This window comes from Theobroma cacao, chromosome 1 (genome assembly GCF_053813885.1).
Source record: "Theobroma cacao isolate CCN51 chromosome 1, ASM5381388v1, whole genome shotgun sequence".
Lineage (NCBI taxonomy): Eukaryota > Viridiplantae > Streptophyta > Magnoliopsida > Malvales > Malvaceae > Theobroma > Theobroma cacao.
The window spans coordinates 14,748,379-14,766,742 of record NC_142639.1 but is presented as its reverse complement, the minus strand read 5'-3'; the positions used below and the strand labels follow the sequence as shown (position 1 = coordinate 14,766,742).

Below are 18,364 nucleotides of genomic sequence, written 5' to 3'. Positions count from 1 at the left end.
CTTAATTGGATTTATTCTGCAAACTATTTTTGCAAGATTTAGTTAATCAGCTTCCGGCGTATAACAATAAACAAAGTGATAAATATAATATAAGAGAGCATTAATCAAAGCATAGATATCCAATGCAAAGTTACAGATCAGAAAGGGAGATTCCCCTTTTTCTGGGTGCTTCATTTTCATCCAGCATTGTATGCTTTAGAAGAATGACAGTAGGCATGCAATGACGCTGACAAGATGAGCTCTCCAGATCAAGCTGAGAAAACACAAATTTGTCCAGATTGCCTTTATTTCTTGGCTTTGAAACTTGAAAGTTCAATTGACCTTTCTGTCTTGTCATGATAAGGGTTTAAGGGCAGCGGTGGACATTAAAATTCACTGCAGCATGATGAAAATCATACAAAATGTTAGCATCTGCAAAAGCTTTTGAGCCCTAGCTGAGGGAAAACATCAAAAGGAAATCAATTACCTAAAGATCCAAGATCTTCACAGCTCAAGCCAAGTACTTCAAAAAGCTCCCGTAAGAGATCATCAGTTCTTCAAATTTCAGCTTCTCCAATCTTATTTCCGTTAATTTGTTATCCTGTAACAAGAACAATACTGACTTTAGAATGAATAAGTTTTGATTGCCTTGCTAGCTTGTCAAAGGTCATGCAACCTGGTAAAATTCTAGGTATTTGCAATCATCAAAAGCCTAACATGTATAATGATGAAGGAAGAAATAATGCTTCAAAGATACCTTTCAAGACAAATTGGCAAAAACTAAACCCTACAGTGAGTTTGTATCACATGAAATCAAACCAGCCTGCCAATCAAAATCAAAATTAGTCAACAAAAGTTTCCTATCAGCCAAAAAAGCAGTCATATTTGAAAGCTGAGCCCAAGACAATTATCAAGCTCAATACAATGCAACGCACCATTGTACACATCCTTTATCAGTTGAAAGCACAGAAATATGGCCGTTGGCTGAAGTTTCACCTCCAAATAAACAAACTTGTTAACCATCTGGCAAGAATTGCATAGATAAATGTTAGAATAGCCATCAATACTAACAGCAAAACCTGCCCATCCCGCTTTTGTACATACATAACAGATCATTGTTTTAGACAGGGAAAAGGGATATCTGTCTGATTTTAAAGGAACATTCTATAAGCTTCACAAATCAAAACATTACAAAGCAATGAAGGGATGTGCTCTCCTACCAAGCATAAGCCATGTTACTCCATTTGGAAAGAAGCCACTTCATCCATGTAGACAAGCAGTGATTTGAAAGGTGCTCAGGTAAATCTACCTACAATCATCATAAAGATATGATCAGAAAACCACAGGAGGGGACAACAAGGTTAATAAAAAAATATGGCATGAATGGGAAGTACTGCCACCCTTCTATATTGAATGTTCTACTTCATTTTTTAAAAAATACTGACAAAGTAATAGAAATCTTTTCGTAGATTATCATTTCTTATATAAATTTTCTAGAACTTTTATTTAATGTGCAAGGGCATTTTGGGGAAGAGGTTGGAAATGCTAATTTATCTATCACATCTCAAACAGTATAAAAGAAAGTGGAATACCAACATGGAATGACTGAGAAATTCATCACTAAACTGACTATTCTATGGAATCAGTTAATATAGGAAATAACTTGACATATCATATAGATATTAAGGAAAACAAAGGATAAATGGACCTATTTTCCTTGTTTCTTCCTTTTTATTCATTTTGGGCTCCTACAGTAGGAATGATAAATGCTTCTTTCAGTAGCACTTGCGGTCTAAACTTGATATATCCTACCAAAAATGCCTTGTTTACAAGATTTATGATAATATCATTGCATGTCATGAACATTTCTCACCACATGGAAGCAGTAGAACAATGAACAATTTCAAAAGCAAAGTTCTAACCATTTTCTACAGCAGCAAAAAGTTTAACATGGATAGAGGATGAAGGCAACGAACTCACATTAGTCCATGGTGTACAAAATTCATCAATAGATAGCAACCAACTTCCACCACCAGATTGCAAACCCAACCTGCTATCTGAAGTATCAAAATCCAGAAATCCATTGTCATAGCTATCATCATCACCAAAATCCCTTCTTCTCTTCTTTCTGCTTTTCTTTTTCTTCCTACGCCTAATTGATGCTCTATCAACTGCTTCAGACTCATTTTCTTCTAAGGAGACTTCATGATGAAGCAAAGAATATTTATCAGATTTGCGGAACCTTATCCCATTACTCAGAAATAAAGATTCCCAGGTTCCCAGTGTCTGGCATTCCTCAGACAATCTGTAGTAGATAACCCACGAATAAAGCCCCAACAATTTTATTGCTTCTCCGGTTTTTGTTTTGACACACTCTTTAAGAATTGAAGCCAAACTATAAGCATTAGTTGAGGTTTTGCACATCTGAGATACAATATTTTTGACTTGCTCATGTTTATCCTGATACTCTTCATCATGTACGAGCTGAAGAAGCTGTCTCCTTTGATTGATAATAGCATTTAACAGAAGTAGCTTATCAAAAGATTCCAAATCACCATACTTGTAAAGTATAAACTCCAGGACACAAGATGGATTACCAAAATCCTTAGGTTCCATCCTTGGATTGATATATCTACGAAGCAATTCCAGAACGATGCAGAATTCACCCTCCTCAAGAGAGATAAGAAGGTGGTGACACAATGATGAGAATGATTCCTCCTTAAGAAACACACTTATGGTGTCCCATAGATCTCTTAAATCCTCCTTATACATCAAATCAATAAAAAGTTCAACAAAGAACTTTGTATCCATGAATAGAATTTCACCATCCTTTAGTGATTCAGCAAACTCACTGGACGACCAAAATTCAGGCACATTTTCAAGGAAATTTTCCACTGTTCGTTGGACATCTAAGTCAAGAAAGTAATGAGGCTTTGTGGCAACCATTGCAGGTGATTGCCCATGCTTTCCCTTCCACTCAAGCTCCTCCCAACATATATCCCTATTTACAAAAGCAAATTGAGACAATGCCTTTGCACCTTTTCTATGCTCCAATCCACTACCATCTCCAAAATTAGAGAACCATTGTATTATTCGCTTTGGGTTCCCTGCATGATTCATTCAATATTAGCATAATCAAAAGACAATAAAATTCACACTAATCTCAACCACTAACATGTGTAATCATAGTAACTTTAAGGTTCTTGAAGAAGCTAAAATATACATGGAGCTTAGAGAACTAGGTTTCAGCTACCAATTAGTTTGCATTCTACTAAATGAAATTCAACTTTACGAAGGACATGGAGTGCACCAAATCACACAAAACATACTAGTCAAACAGTGAAACAAAACCAACTTGGAACACCATAAAATTCACACTAATCTCAACCTCTAAATTTCAGTCAAATGCTTTGTAAGAATTAATACTGCAATTCAAAGAAACGAAAGCTCATTTGTTCATGAAAAGAATGTCCAAACAATAAACTAAAATCTACATCTAAAGGAAGAAGGTTGTAGCTACTGATTACTTAACATTCCACAGAATGAAATTCACCTTTAAGGAACATAGCAGTGCAACAAAAATCACACAAAACAAAACCCAAAGAAAAACAAATGGAAAACCAACTTGCCTTGGAAAAACTTTTCAAGCAAGTAACTTTTGTTGGCCAAGATAGAACCAGCTTTTCTAGGCCTCTTCTCAAAAACCATTTGCAAGAGTTGAGATGCTAAACCCCTCCTTGTCGGCGTGGATGTTAACAACTTCATAAAAACCTCTCTCTGTTGGTGAGGAGAGATGGAGCTTATGCTCGAAACGGCATTGCAAAGCCATAGCCGAGCCTCAGAACGACCTCCAGAGATCATCAGCGACCAAATAACTGAATCCAATTGATTTAAAAGCGAAATTATCAGATGGGTAGCTTCATTATCTCCAGCTTCATCATCCCAGTTTGGCTCAGATAAAAATAAAGGAACCATTTTTTTCTCTTTACAGTAAGCTTCTTCCTCCCTGTATCCGAAATAATCATCCAAAATCAGCCAAACGAAACTGGAAAACCTTGATTTTGAAGGAAAGTTGGATAAAGATACCATTTCTTAAAAAAAATTACGACGGGATTCTTAAGAAACAAAATAAGAAATATCTTCAAAATTATTATGAGAAGAAACAGGAACAGAACCCACAAATTGAAAGGATATTTTTATCATTATTCCAATAACTTAGAGCTGTAAAGAAGAAAAAGTTGAAAGAGGAAAAATCAAGGAACAACCTTTCTAAGTTAATCAGAGTTTTCAATCACCGGAGCTAGAAATTTGGCTTTTGCTTCTTGTTTCGTTTCCTGTAGACAGAACTCGGGGAAAAAACGGAGAAAGAAAAACTGGCTTATATTATTTGGAAGCCAAGAATGAAAGAAAGAAAAGGTTGAAGAGGAGAAGGGAAGTCGAGTCTTGGGCGGAGTAAACGGTGCGTTTCAAAGCAAACTACTAGTACACTAGTACAAGCGTATAACCGCGTAAAGGGGCGGCAAGGCCCTAAATAGTTTTTAAATGCCTTGAGTGCAGTTCAGGCCTGGTCTTCAGAGGGTTAGAGTCTTCTCCCTTGCGAAAACCCAAAAAAAAAAAAAGGGCAACCTTTCGAATCCCCATTTTCGTAGCGGAAACCAGCATTCAGGGTTTCAGGTAATCAACTGATTTTAACCCTAATAATATTTTTCTTTCCGTTGTTCAGAATCTATTTGCGTCTTTGCTTACTTTGATTTTACAAATTTCGGTTATGTTGCTCTTCTTAAATGATCAACATTCTTATGTTCTGTATTTTGGTCTTAATGGATTTTGGAATGAGTTTTATTCTACACTACATCTCATGGCTTTTTTCTTTAAAATTTTGGGCTTAAGAGTTAATACACAAAATTCCTACCTATAATAAACTGGATGAAGTTGGAGCGTTGCGGAGTATTTGAGGTAAAATAAGAAGAATATGTTAATTCCTGCAATTCGTATTGAAAATATTTCAATAACGTCTTATCAATAGTTCCCTCTCAACATACCACCAATGTATAAAAGCACCTCCCTAATTTCTAATTGGATTTCCTAACCCACATGCTCACGCCCACAGCTGGCCTTTTCTGTTTCTGTTGCCAAATCATCCTCATGCTCTCCTTAATGTCCTCCCCCATCATTACTGTTGCACAACAATTTGTGCTCCATTTTAAAGTAGATTGCCTGGTCATCTTTCTTTTTCAAATAGCTGGCATAGCCCCCTTCCAAATCCAAGCATGGCCATGTAAGACAAGATGCTACCTTTGCTGTTTATCTCTGTCTGTGTCTTACCTACTGCTGAGACTTGTTTGAAAACTTTTCAAGAAAACAATGAGGAACTTTCATTGTAAAATTGAATCTTTTTTTTTCAAAAAAAGAAATGAAAGTAATTTGTGTTAAATGATTTGCTTCTCTAGGTGTGTTTGTGGTTTTTGGGTGTTTGATGTTGAAAATCTTTTATTGCAAGTTGAAAAAGAATTTATTATGTTGCAGGTAGATAGTAGAGTGTGATTATTCTGGTCTGTTACAGTGGTGATGAGCCACTACCATGTTATTTTGCGGCTGCTTATTGTTGTGATGTGATTTTATATTTCATTTCAATAGTTGGAAATAGCAGTTGTGGGAGCTCGCCTGCCTATAAAACAGCAGCTGCAAGCCACTATTTAAATCTTTGGTAGTTAGTTTGAGCTGAGGATGATATTATTCTGTTTCTTGGTGGGATTGTTTTTGAGTTTATCTTGTTTTAATGCTTAATGTAATTAAAATGTAATTCAAGTTTTCTCTTTGATATTGATAAATCAGGTTAGCTAATGTTGTGTGTGTCTCTCTCTCACCACTGTTTATGGGTCACTCTGATTTCTTGAATTTGTTGTTCGCTATTGGTGTGTGGTGTACTGCATATATCACTGTTGCAATTCTTGCATCATTGCGGATCTTCAATTCCATCTGCTCATTCTGAGTTAGTGAAGCAGTTTGAAAAGTTTGAGAAGCTATCATGGGCTATGCACAACTAGTTATCGGTCCTGCCGGCAGTGGAAAGGTGAGTTAGTCTATCAACAATTCTCTTCAGGGATATGAAATGAGGTCGATGTTCGTGGGTTTTCTGGTTTCTGTTGTGACAGGAAAATGTAAAACGTATATTACTGTCTTTGGTCCATTTGGGCAATGAATTCTTATTTGCATCACAATGTAAACTAAAGTGACTTTGTCCTTGTGGATCAGTCAACCTACTGCTCTAGCCTATACCATCACTGTGAAACCCTTGGACGGTCAATAAATATTGTGAACCTAGATCCTGCTGCAGAAAATTTCGACTATCCAGTAGCCATGGGTAATCAACCTTCTGCTTGAATTTTTCTACTTGTTATCTTTTTCTCTGGATTTGTTGCGATTAAGCTTTGTTTCTTTGCAGATATAAGGGAGCTCATTAGTTTGGATGATGTTATGGAGGAACTTGGTTTGGGTCCCAATGGTGGCCTTATGTACTGCATGGAGTATCCTTTTTGCTCGTCTTGCCCTGTGAAGGGAATTTTCATTTTTCAGCGTTTTCCCATTATCGTGATTCTTGTTAGTGGAAAAGGTTTAGTTTCTTGCTATTTTTAGGGTTATCTGATTGCTGTTATGTCATTATATCTGTTTGGACTATTGCTTGTGCTCAAGTGTTTAAGCTCTGTGAATGTTTGTGGGGATTTTTCTGGCTATTTTATTCCACGTCCCTGTGTTCTCAGCACTTATATGATCCTTCAACGGCTACAGAGACATCAATTTTTATTATTCCTTTCTTAATTAGATTTTGAGAGCAAAATTGTTAACCTTAATATCCAACTAGACATCTTGAAGAAAATCTGGATGATTGGCTGACTGAAGAATTGGACAATTACTTGGATGATGACTATCTAGTATTTGACTGCCCAGGTATCTATTTTAGTTTGGATATGGTATGTTAGTATTTTGTAAGTAAAAGCTTGAAAGTTATATTTGAGTGTCTTGCCTTTTACCTTGGCAGGGGTATACTTGTTGGGTATTATGTCCCTGAATTAGGCTTTCTGCTCTGATGTACTATTTGTTGAACCATACTACACATGTGGATAAATTTTGCTAACTTTAAATTATATTATAGGCCAGATAGAACTCTTTTCACATGTACCAGTTCTCCGTAACTTTGTGGAGCACTTGAAGCGCAAGAATTTTAATGTATGTGCTGTATACTTGCTTGATTCACAGGTTTGTCTAAGCTCTGCATCTTCACATATGTCTCTCTTTTTCAAATTTAGTTGGTCTGTCTTTGTCATTGGTTGTGCACATTTACTATATCTATATTTTTATTGTGTATCAGTTCATTACGGATGTTACCAAGTTCATTAGTGGATGCATGGCATCCCTTTCTGCAATGGTCCAGCTTGAATTACCACATGTTAATATCCTCTCCAAAATGGATCTTGTAACAAACAAGAGGGATGTTGAAAAGTGAGCATTTTCATCTTTAACCCACTCTCCTCCAACCTGCATTTTATTTATTTTCTTTTCTTTTTAACCAACATCTTTGTTGTTCTTAGCTACTTGGATCCAGAGCCTCGGCTTCTTCTGTCAGAGTTAAATGAACGGATGGCTCCTCGGTTTAAAAAGCTAAATAAATCTTTGATTGAATTGGTGAGATACTAAGTCATTCAGGATCCAATATCTACATTGCATTGGTTATTTTGGGATTTGTTTGGCATGGATTGGTTGTTCATACCGGCCATGTAATTCAGAAGAAAGGAGGGTTTGATATTATTTTATAATAATTTTTCTTTTGGTTATTTTCAACAATATCTTATAGTCTCTCGGAATGCTTAGATGGTTCTTTTTTTTTTAATTATTTCTGGGATCATATTCTAGATGTGCCTATGGTAATTGCCCTTGAAGTTGCACTATTTAGTTTCCAGTTGAATGAGTATGTTCGATATTTTGTTCTTCATAGCAAGATTTTCATTGTCGCAGCTAAGGGGGTATTTTCATGTTTTGGTTGTTTGATCTGAAGCTATATGTACTTTCAGGGTATTCTTTACATTTAAGTGAGACTTTTATGAAGTGTTAAGAAATTTTTAAACATGTATTCTCAAATCAATTGTTGCAACTTTTGTATCACCATTGATTTTTGGCTCATGTAGTTGTATTTTCATCACACAATACAAATCTCTCTATTTATATAGCTGCTGTTTAATATACCATTTATATTACTTGGATTTGTTATATCATGCTATATTTTATCAAATTATTGTTTCTTTTGCATGTTAGGTGGATGAATATAGCATGGTGAGCTTTATCCCACTTGACTTGAGGAAGGAAAGCAGGTAAAGGTTGTGTGGGTGGATTACACTCCTCCACATGAGATTTGATCTGATTGCGCTCACTGTAGATGCTACACTTTAATCTTGTGCTTTCCTGATTTAAACTGAACTAATTAGAGTGGTAAATAGGCCAACTTAGTTCTTAATTTAAGTTTTAAATTAAAAGGCTAAGATGGTGGCCTTGCTTTTGAATCTTATATTTTTTTGTGTTTGACGTCTTAGCAAGAGTAATTTCTTAATGATTTTGTAAGGAAGAGTAATTTCTTGGGAGTGCTGATAGTTGAGGAACCACTTGTTGTGTGACTTGCTCTTTTTAGGTTTAAATTAAGCTCCTAGTAGTCAAAGATTTTCCCGTATTTTGTTTACTTCAAACTAATAGTAAGAAAACACTTACATAACAGAAAGAAAGGGTTGATAGTGAGAAAGTGAGACGAGTCCTTTGGAGAAGCCACTAATGTCACTGGATTGAGTGGTTATTTTGTTTAACAATTTATGTTCTTATGTATGGTTGTTTTATCATTGATAATGGTGGCCTGTTGTCTTTTACAGCATACAATATGTGCTGGCTCAAATTGACAACTGCATTCAGTATGGTGAAGATGCTGATGTGAAGATCAGAGATTTTGATCCAGAAGATGATGAGTAGGCCTGTTGATGCTTCGGTTGCTGTGAAACGTCAAACATGCTCCAAATTTCACTCTGTAGATAACTTACGAAAAAGATGGCAGAGAATGTTATACCAAACTGAGCTGAGAACCGTTTTGACTGTGGTAGTTTTGAATGTACAATTGGATTAAAAAGCAATTTGGATGATAAACTATTGAACTGATTTTACCCAAGGTTCTGAATGGACCATAATTGAGATATCTTGTGCAAGCTTGATCTTGTGGTATCTCTTTTCTTTGTGAATGTACGTAACCTCATTTCTTGGCTTGTCTTGAAGATGATAATGGTGGTAGAGATGTGGCAAAGGATCTCAATTAAAACCACTTTGTGAAAAATGGCCATGGACTTGTGTAAGATAGAAATGCATCCTACGGTTTGCTCTAACAACTGGGCAATATTACAACTTTCTGCAAAGAAGGGTGTGCACAATATATTTCTTTGCTGTAGTATTTATTCACATTGCCCTATTCTCTGTGTCCTCTTGGACTCCGAATTTACAGGCTCTAATTAAAAAATAAGAACCCCTTATGCTTTGCAAGTGGATGATGGAAACTAGCATGGCAAAGTCAAGCATCTCCTTGGATGATTGCTAAACAGGGCCTGGCAGTGTCAGGAAAACAATGGCTTTGGACCTTTGGCTGAATTAGGCAGGGGAAATTGTAAACCATGCTTTGCGTGACCGTCGAAACTCAAAAGGATCTTTGGCTTCCTTTGGATCCCCAGTTGTCTAATTCTAACGAGTTTTTCACCGTGGAGATGAATTACTAGCTATGTTGCTGGGTTTTTAAATTCGCATATAGTCTTCAGCTTATTAGGCATTTTGGACCAGTTCCACGTATGAGGTAATTCAGAAAGCAGATGAAGCTCGGTCCTCTTTTGACATCGAGTAGGTACTTATGCAATGCTCTCCTCCAGGCTCCAGGACAGGAGGAGAGCAACTTTGTCTCCCAACAGCTGCAGCCTGCAGTGACACTTGATGATCGGTGACTAGTTTACTAGGTTTCACTTACTGGTATTTTCACATATTTCCACTGAAGTTGTACAATCCTCCATGGCCAGGTTACAGAATCATGATTATAAACACTAATTGCCAAGTACTAGAATTAAGTTTAAGAGTTTCAAGGGCGCCAATCTTCCACAAATTTATTTCACACACTCAGTTAATAAACTAGCCAACATTTTTTATTGTCTACATATACTAAAAGGTAATGAGTGAAGATTTTGACATGGCGATTAGTGCTTATATAACGTAGTAAATAAATGGAAAAAGCAATCCAGTACAACCACAAGATCCGCAGACAAAAAAGCTAGTTTCTCATATCACTAATAAACAAGCAAAGATTCTGGTTTTTGCCGTAAATTCTAACAGCACAACATAAGATAGGAGGCCATAATATGCCCAAAATTCTAATGCTGAGCTCACTCCGCATATTCCTCAACTCCAGAAGCTCAATCATCATCTTCATCATCATCAACTCCAGCAGCTGAATTGAGAACTTTCAACCTATCAATCAACCTAGCCTTCCTTTCGTCATAAGACAGCTTCTTCAGGTTGTACCTATTGTGCAGAAAACGACATTACATTAGAATTGAATTTCTTACAACCCCCATTTATATGAACATGCAGGAAGTAATAACAAATTTTAGTTCAAGCTAACTAGTTTACAATTAAATTGTCTTGAGAGAGAGAGAGAAAGAAGCTCTACCTCTTGTGCTCCATAGGAGGTTCCCTCTCAGACTTCTTTGCTTCTGAATCTGCACGAATAGCAGCATGAACCTTCTTGTAGAGTCCCTCCATGTTGTCAGGCTCGATGTTTCTCTTTATGTACTCACTGAAGTGAGACTGGTACTTCTCTGGCTCATCTTCCATCAAAGTCTGTCAACTTGACAAAGTGAGACTTACAGAGCGAGAGATAACTAATGGAACATTGTCCCAAAATAACATCTAGTAACAAACTTCAAATTTCTCAGCAAACCACCCCGCGCCCCCCCCCTCAACCTCACCCCAACCCCAAAAAGAGAGAGAAAAAGAGAGCATCAACATCCTTACCCTCCACTAGCCACCACTTCATAAACTCAAAACCTTACCCTCATGTATGCAGCAACATGGCCACCATAAATGTATTTGCGGTGAATGTCAGGATCAAGTTGCTTGCTATCCTTGTTAAATCCAGCAAACCTCTTGTCACTGTGAGGAATATCAAGTCCACCATCCAAAGCTCCCTAAAAGGTAAAGGAAAGAATACACATACGTTAAAGCTCAAGGAGAAAATTGTATACATTTGAAAAATGATAAGCTCGAAGATCTTTAAGAATGGTTTTCTTCAGCTACAAATGGGCAACCCAAGCTCAGCCCAGCTGTTTAATAAAAAAAGAAAGAAAAAATAAAATAATTCTTGTGGTACAAAACAAGTACGTTTTATCATACATATAATTTGCCACAATATGCACAAAACTATTTCTTTCACAAAACAAGTACGTTTTATCATACATATAATTTGCCACAATATGCACAAAACTATTTCTTTCACAAAACAAGTACGTTTTATCATACATATAATTTGCCACAATATGCACAAAACTATTTCTTTCACTTGCAGAAATTAATAGCTTAACCTCAGAAAAAAAGATCATGCTATGTACATGTACATGTAAGTTTTCTGTGAAAGCTAATGAGAAATATCCAACACATTGCAAACTTGAACAGCAGGCATGATAAAAGAAATTGACAACTTATATAAAAGATTTAGAACGAAAAAAATCAATGAATAAAGTTAAACCAAACGAGAAATAAATAGAACAGGGTTCCACTATACCTTGAGAACACCAAATACACGGTTACCAGTGGTTGTTCTAATAAGACCAACATCAAGAAGAGCACGGAAAGGCCTCCTGGTCTCTGCAGGTTCAACAGTGAAGTCCTCCCCAGTTGCCTGTGAGCAAATGATGTTTTCCATATATTTATTATCCATCTCAATAAAAGATTTAAACTAAAGGTTAAATTCTGAATTTGGTTCCTCCACTATTCCAATTTATGATTTTAGCCCCTCTACAGCAATTTTAATGAATTCAGTCTCTATACTTTTATTAAAAATAATTTTAAAACAATTGATAATTGTATTAAACTTCTACAATCAAATTTGACCACGTGTCATTTTTGTTCATAACATGACATGCTAACCTGAAATTTTTGACCATGTGACACACATTAGAACAAAATAAAACTATATTTTTAATAAAAATACAAATTTTTTTTTGGAATTTAAAAGATATTAATTATTATTTAAGTAAATTAAATATGATGTTTTTTTAGGCTAATATGTGTCATGTAGCCAAAACACTAATCCACCTCAATATATCATCAAGTCATCACAAAATTCCACATCATCCAAGTTAAAGTCAAAATCTTAACACAATTATCAATCGTCTTTACATCAACTTTTAATAAAAGTGCGGGAACTAAATTCATAAAAATTGGAATAGAGGGACTAAAAATGCCAAATTGAGACAGTAGAATGACCAAATTCAAACTTTGATCTGAATTAAACATCTTTCTCCAAACCTTAAAAAGCATGCCACATACCTCAACATTTCCCTCATACTCAGCATCCATCTCCAGCTGTTTCAATACTCGACGGGCCAAAAGGAGTCCAACACAATAAGCTGCTCTCAAAGCATCATTCAGTAAGATTCATCCTCAATCAGGGGGGAAATCCATTCTAACTTTTACAGAAGTAAATAACATACCAGCAGCATAATTTGTAAGGCCAACTTCAAGTCCATAGCGAGGAAGCTCATGCGCGTAAGCTGATGCAAGAACTATATCACCAGCAATGCTAGCATGTACAATTTGTGCAATTAGATCCTTGTTGGTCTAATAAATTGGTTAAGGTAATACTGCTAGCAGTCAAAAATTAAGACATATTAATACCCCATACGAAAATAAACATCATCTATAAAAGAAGGATCAAGGTATGTGAGTCCACCTATTTGCCCAAACAAAACTTCATAATATGTTTTAACCAAGTACCATCAACAAACCAAACAATGAGGGAAATAACATAGACAATTGTGGCTAGCTAGAGCCACATAAACAAAAGACAATGAGGGAAAAGAAAGTCAGATATTAGGATACAAATCGTGCAACCAAACGATATTTTGGGGTGTTGTACTTGTTCTTGTCCTGATTGATAAGACGGGTCCTGGCCCGATAGTCTGTCTTGCCCTCTACAAAAGTTAAATGATTATTACAACCTAAACAAAGCAAACAATACACGTCACCATACAGGACGTGGGCATCAATACCGTACCTCGTCTTCTCTTGAACTTAACTTGATATCTCTTAGAGTAAGCCTTTGTCTTCTGTGCTTTAACATAAGCCTGTACCATAAAACTAACCAACTCAGAAACCCAGGCAGCATCTATGATAAACATAACAAATGCAAACGAACCTATAAAATTGTCATCATTTTACATTATGCCAAACAATTCGTCAATTTTTTTAACTAAAAAACCCTCCACAATTTTAATTTATTGCTGCTGGTTTCAATTCTCAGGTCATTTTACTTTTTTCCTATCAATTCAGCAAAACGGTAAACGAACTAAAAATGGTGGTGGGGGGTGATGTAAACCAAATTAAACTTGAAGATAGTTAAACTAGATATAATCTTCGAGTATCCACAAAAAATCAGACACTGCTTACAATATACTTCCCTATATTAAAGGAAAATAAAAAGAGTACTCATTCAATTGATTCTTTCTTCAAAGACAACAATAAACAACATTAAAAGAATGAACCCAAAAGGTTCAGTTTTTTCATGTTTTCAAAAATTTTAAGCAAACAAAACAGACACCTGATAGCATAAACTGAATGCTAAATATTATTAAAAAAATGGCATCTAAAATCGAAACCAGCGAAGCTAAATTATAATAAAATTGAGTAAGTAGAGCGACATAATGAGTAAAAATGATTGCAAAGAGAGTGAGTTTTACCATGGCTTTGACCTCAGGGGTTTGCAGCCGAGCTTCGAGGCTGTGCAAAGAGAAAGGAGCTCTGATACTAAAACCCTAGAAAATTTTATAGGAATAAACCAACGGCCACGATTGATTGTCAGGTTTTTTTTATTAATGGAAAATTGATTTACCTCCCATTGTACGCTGTATTTGTGCACCCGGTGTAAAAGGTTCACAAGTTTGCATTTCTCTTTACTAGCTCCGGACTGTACGGATAAAGTTAACATTTTTTTCTTTCTAAACAAGTTGTGAGTAATAACTTTCGTAATAAAATTACTTTAAAAATAATTTTTATTATAATTTTAATTATTTTTAGATAAATTTTGATATAACTTAAAAAAATACCCTTTAAATGAAAAAATTATATGGGATCCATTCAAAAAAAGAATTCTTTTTTAAATCATTGAATCCAAATTAAGTGATTTCGATTTTTTTTTCTTCTTTCGTTATTTAGATAAAAATTTCAAAATTAAATCTCGATTTAACTATCTCTCCGTCTAGTTCTCCAACGCTATCGGGGTATATATCTCACCGTCTAACTTTCTAATACCATCAAGGTCTATATGGCCATCCAACTTTCTCACCATTTCAAAATGTAGAGATGACACCAAGGTATTTGTTATAGGTTTTTAGGTTTATTTTTTTATATTCATAGAATGCAAAAGTTGATGGATAAATTATATGAGTTTAGAAACTTAAATTTAGCTGGGAGTAGCAAAATCAATCAGTTTATAGGCGATACGTGAATATTTGTTAGGCATGGCGTCACTTGATATTAAGGCATGTGACTAGATATTAGGAATCATAACTTGTTTATTTGGCATTACGTGACTGAATATTAGACAATGTGGGACTAGATAGGAGGCAATGCGAGAGTAGATTATAGGAATTGCATGAGTTGTGCATTTCGTGACTTGTTTGTAGGCATTACGTGACTTGTTTGTAGGCATTGCGTTGCTTTATCTACCTAATGTTGAAGCTGATTATCTACTGATTCAGCCCCTTAATAACAAATTTTGTAAAATTAGAAGAGAAATATGAATGCTTAATAACCAATTCAGCCCCCTTAATTCCACTTATATCGGTGCAAAAAACCATCCAAATTCGACTGACACAAAACTCTGAATTTTTCTTTAAAGCATTTAATGCATTGATTTACGAACTAACTATATTCATCAAAAACAAGCCTAAAACCATTGAACACGCTGCCAAGAGTCGGCATTCATACTTATAAATAAAGAGAACCATTATCCATTTTAATCAAAATAATCTGAAGGAAAATCTCAAAATTCTAATGGCATCCAAACGTTCAAGAGTCGAAAGTGGGAAGGGGGTTGCTGTTGAAGAGGATATCCCCGACAATGTTGCAGCATATTTGGTCAAGTTGATGGACTAAATTAAGAACCTAGAGAAAGACATGTGTGAGTTGATGGATAAGTTGCTAGTTAGGATAAAAGTCCTGGAGACAGAAATTCTGGGCAATAACAAGATTCTAACTGAAATTTATGAAATAGTAGATGAGATTAGGAAGAAATGAACTATAGTTCATATTTTGTATCATCTGCTTTTTTTCGGCTAATGAATAAAATGAAAATATTGATTGATCACATATTTTCTTAGTTTAATTTATATTATGCTGAATAACTTGGTTACCTACCCTAATTTCTTAATTTTCGATTTATATAAGATAAGCAAACGTGAGTGGATGTTAGGCATTGTGTGACCTATTATTAGGTATTGCGAGACTGAGTTATAAGCTACATGAATTGTGCAATGCATATCTTCTGTTGAGATATTACATGACTAGTTTGTATGTATATCGTAACTTGTTGTTATGTATTGCGTGACGTTAGGCCAGTACGTGACTAGTTATATTGGCATAACATGAGTGGATATTAGGCATCGAGTGACTTATTATTAGGTATTGCGAGACTGAGTTATGGCGCTAAGTAAATTGTGCAATGCATATCTTATGTTGAGACATTTCTTGACTATTGTTTATGCATTGCTTGACTGAATTTTATGTATTGCGTGACTTGTTGTTATGTATTGTGTGACATTGGGCTAATACGTGACTGGTTATGTTGGCATAGTGTAAGTAGATATTAGGCATTGAGTGGCTTATTATTTGGTATTACGAGACTGGTGGTGTGTGACTTGGGCAATTCATCTCTTGTTGTGAGGCTTTTGTTCACTAGTTTTTGGGCATTGCATGAATGTGTATTAGACATTGCTAGACTGACTTTATGTTATTCCGTGACTTAGGTATTGCGTAAATAGTTTTTATGCATTAAGGGGCAATTTTTGATAGATTGACTGATTGTGACACTTATTTTCTATTAAATTTTAGCGACCTACTAAATATGAAGCTTATGATTACATACGGTAGTCGTTAGGTCGATGACACTTATAAGGGTGGTGAGACACGAGTGAGGGGTGTTGGGAGTAATTTGTCATTTTTAGGTCTAGTGAAGCTAGTTGAAGACATTGTTGGGGTCAACTCACATAATAACGAAATCAAGTTACATGCATCGCTCAGTCATGCCGCAAGGGTTTCGCACGCGTTATTAGGGATGATGAAGATGTATCAAGTGTTTTGCGAGATGAAAGGCAGTTGTTATGTTTGTGACAGTTAAGGTATGAAGGTTATGTTTAGTTGGCAGAATAGATAGGAATGTAATAAAATAGTTATTATGTGGGAATAAAATGAGATGAGAATAAAATATAATAGTTATTACTTTGTTTGATACGACAAAGGGAATAGGACAAGAATAATTCTTATGATTTATTGTAGTGTTTGGTTGGTAACAATAATTTTGGAATAAGAAAGGAATAGAAAATAAAAAGACAAAAATACCCTTTATTATTTATATAACTATTTATTTTTATTAGATTTTTTAAATATTAATAATCTAGAATTTAATTAAAATATTGATAATTAATAATTTAAATATTAATATTTTATTTTATTTAAATATTTTTATGATTAATTTTTATTTTATTTTATTTTTTAAAATATTAATAATTGATAATTTATTTAAATATTAATAATTAATAATTTAAATATTAATATTTTATTTATAATTTAATTATTTATATTTTAAAATATTAATATTTTATTTAATTTAAATATTATTATGATCAATTATTTTATTTTATTTTTAAAAATTAATAATTGATTATTTATTTAAAATATTAATAGTAGATAATTTAAATATTATTTTTTATTTAATTTAAATATTATTATGATTATTTATTTTATTTTATTTTAAAAATTAATAATTGATTATTTATTTAAAATATTAATAATATTATGATTAATTTTTATTTTATTTTATTTTATTTTATTTTTTAAAATATTAATAATTGGAAATTTATTTAAAATATTAATAATTGATGATTTAATTATTAATATTGTTTATATAATTTAAATGATATTATGTTTATTTATTTTTAATTTATTTTGTTTTTAAATAGGAATAATTTATAATTTATTTTATTAATAATTGATAATTTAAAAATTAATATTTTATTTATAATTTAATATTAATACTTTAAAATATTAATATTTTATTAAAAGTTGAAATCAAAAGAGAGAAGGAAGAGAGAGAAAAATAATATTTTATACAAATGAAGTTGTAATTTTTTAAATTTGTAAGGGATATTTTCATCTTTATTATTTTTTGAATTTATTCCTTAATCATGGAATAGCTAATACCATGGGGAAGGATGGTATTAACTATTCCTTAGTTTTGGAGGATTTTGGAGAATAATCATTCCTATGGAATGGCTATTACTTGGACTATTTTTTAACCAAACAAAGGAACCAAAATTCCTTGAGAATAAAGAAGGAATGACTTAGACATTCCCCCAACCAAACATGCTAGAAATGCAAATGATATTCCACATGAACATGGTATCCAACATAGTAATCACCTACAACAGAATGTTAACTATTTTGATACCACACCATACATTTCCTAACAAACAACCATGGCAATCATGTTTGACGTATCCTCATGAGTTTGAGCAGCTCGGCACATACATGAGGTGTTTGTAAATGATGTCTGCACAATTCTAATTGAAATATGCATCGAACGAAATACTTGGTACTTTGTAACAAACGTAATCGTGGCTTGGAAATGCAGTGGGTCTATTGTCATTCGCAAACGACATTGTGATGATTGTGAGTTATAATGATGCATCTGATCAGATTGAAGATGATGTTGAAGAGAATGACATGGCATATTGGAACGATGAGTTGCATGATGACTGTGAAGATGATTATGTTGGAGGACATGATGACTGTTCAGAGAATGATAGGGGTGAGCACAACGACATTC

The 18,364-nt window shown here is 34.2% G+C and overlaps 3 protein-coding genes across 7 annotated transcripts; 1 reads left to right on the top strand and 2 right to left on the bottom strand.

Moving 5' to 3' along the window:
- Nucleotides 1–61: 61 nt before the first annotated feature.
- Nucleotides 62–4,481, bottom strand: LOC18612579 (uncharacterized). 2 transcript variants are annotated; one of them, XR_016027895.1, is made up of 8 exons: nt 4,245–4,481; nt 3,609–3,985; nt 1,960–3,086; nt 1,200–1,288; nt 915–1,002; nt 737–802; nt 467–580; nt 62–375 (listed from the first exon to the last, which is right to left on the bottom strand). XR_016027895.1 is itself a non-coding variant. In XM_088809008.1 (4 exons), exons 2-4 carry the CDS (start codon nt 3,952–3,954, stop codon nt 1,196–1,198), a joined length of 1,566 nt encoding a protein of 521 aa, XP_088665134.1. In that variant the 5' UTR covers nt 3,955–3,985; nt 4,245–4,481. The 2 variants fall into 2 exon arrangements, 1 of the variants encoding a protein (XP_088665134.1); XM_088809008.1 differs by lacking the exons at nt 62–375; nt 467–580; nt 737–802; nt 915–1,002 and having other exon boundaries at nt 1,196–1,288.
- A 31-nt stretch (nt 4,482–4,512) lies between these two features.
- LOC18612578 (P-loop containing nucleoside triphosphate hydrolases superfamily protein) lies at nt 4,513–9,251 on the top strand. Of its 3 annotated transcripts, none has more exons than XM_018125552.2 (10): nt 4,513–4,653; nt 5,977–6,052; nt 6,235–6,343; nt 6,425–6,506; nt 6,842–6,927; nt 7,133–7,236; nt 7,349–7,479; nt 7,569–7,662; nt 8,290–8,345; nt 8,892–9,251. In XM_018125552.2, exons 2-10 carry the CDS (start codon nt 6,008–6,010, stop codon nt 8,986–8,988), a joined length of 804 nt encoding a protein of 267 aa, XP_017981041.2. In that variant the 5' UTR covers nt 4,513–4,653; nt 5,977–6,007; the 3' UTR covers nt 8,989–9,251. The 3 variants fall into 3 exon arrangements, with proteins under 3 accessions (XP_017981041.2, XP_007049516.3, XP_007049515.3); XM_007049454.3 differs by having other exon boundaries at nt 4,514–4,653; nt 5,985–6,052; XM_007049453.3 differs by having other exon boundaries at nt 4,518–4,653; nt 5,815–6,052.
- A 990-nt stretch (nt 9,252–10,241) lies between these two features.
- LOC18612577 (large ribosomal subunit protein uL18-like) lies at nt 10,242–14,130 on the bottom strand. Of its 2 annotated transcripts, XM_018114299.2 has the most exons (9): nt 14,001–14,130; nt 13,319–13,388; nt 13,144–13,235; nt 12,756–12,882; nt 12,592–12,671; nt 11,825–11,941; nt 11,097–11,231; nt 10,715–10,884; nt 10,242–10,566 (listed from the first exon to the last, which is right to left on the bottom strand). In XM_018114299.2, exons 1-9 carry the CDS (start codon nt 14,001–14,003, stop codon nt 10,458–10,460), a joined length of 903 nt encoding a protein of 300 aa, XP_017969788.2. In that variant the 5' UTR covers nt 14,004–14,130; the 3' UTR covers nt 10,242–10,457. The 2 variants fall into 2 exon arrangements, with proteins under 2 accessions (XP_017969788.2, XP_088665138.1); XM_088809012.1 differs by lacking the exon at nt 14,001–14,130 and having other exon boundaries at nt 13,319–13,429.
- Nucleotides 14,131–18,364: the final 4,234 nt, after the last annotated feature.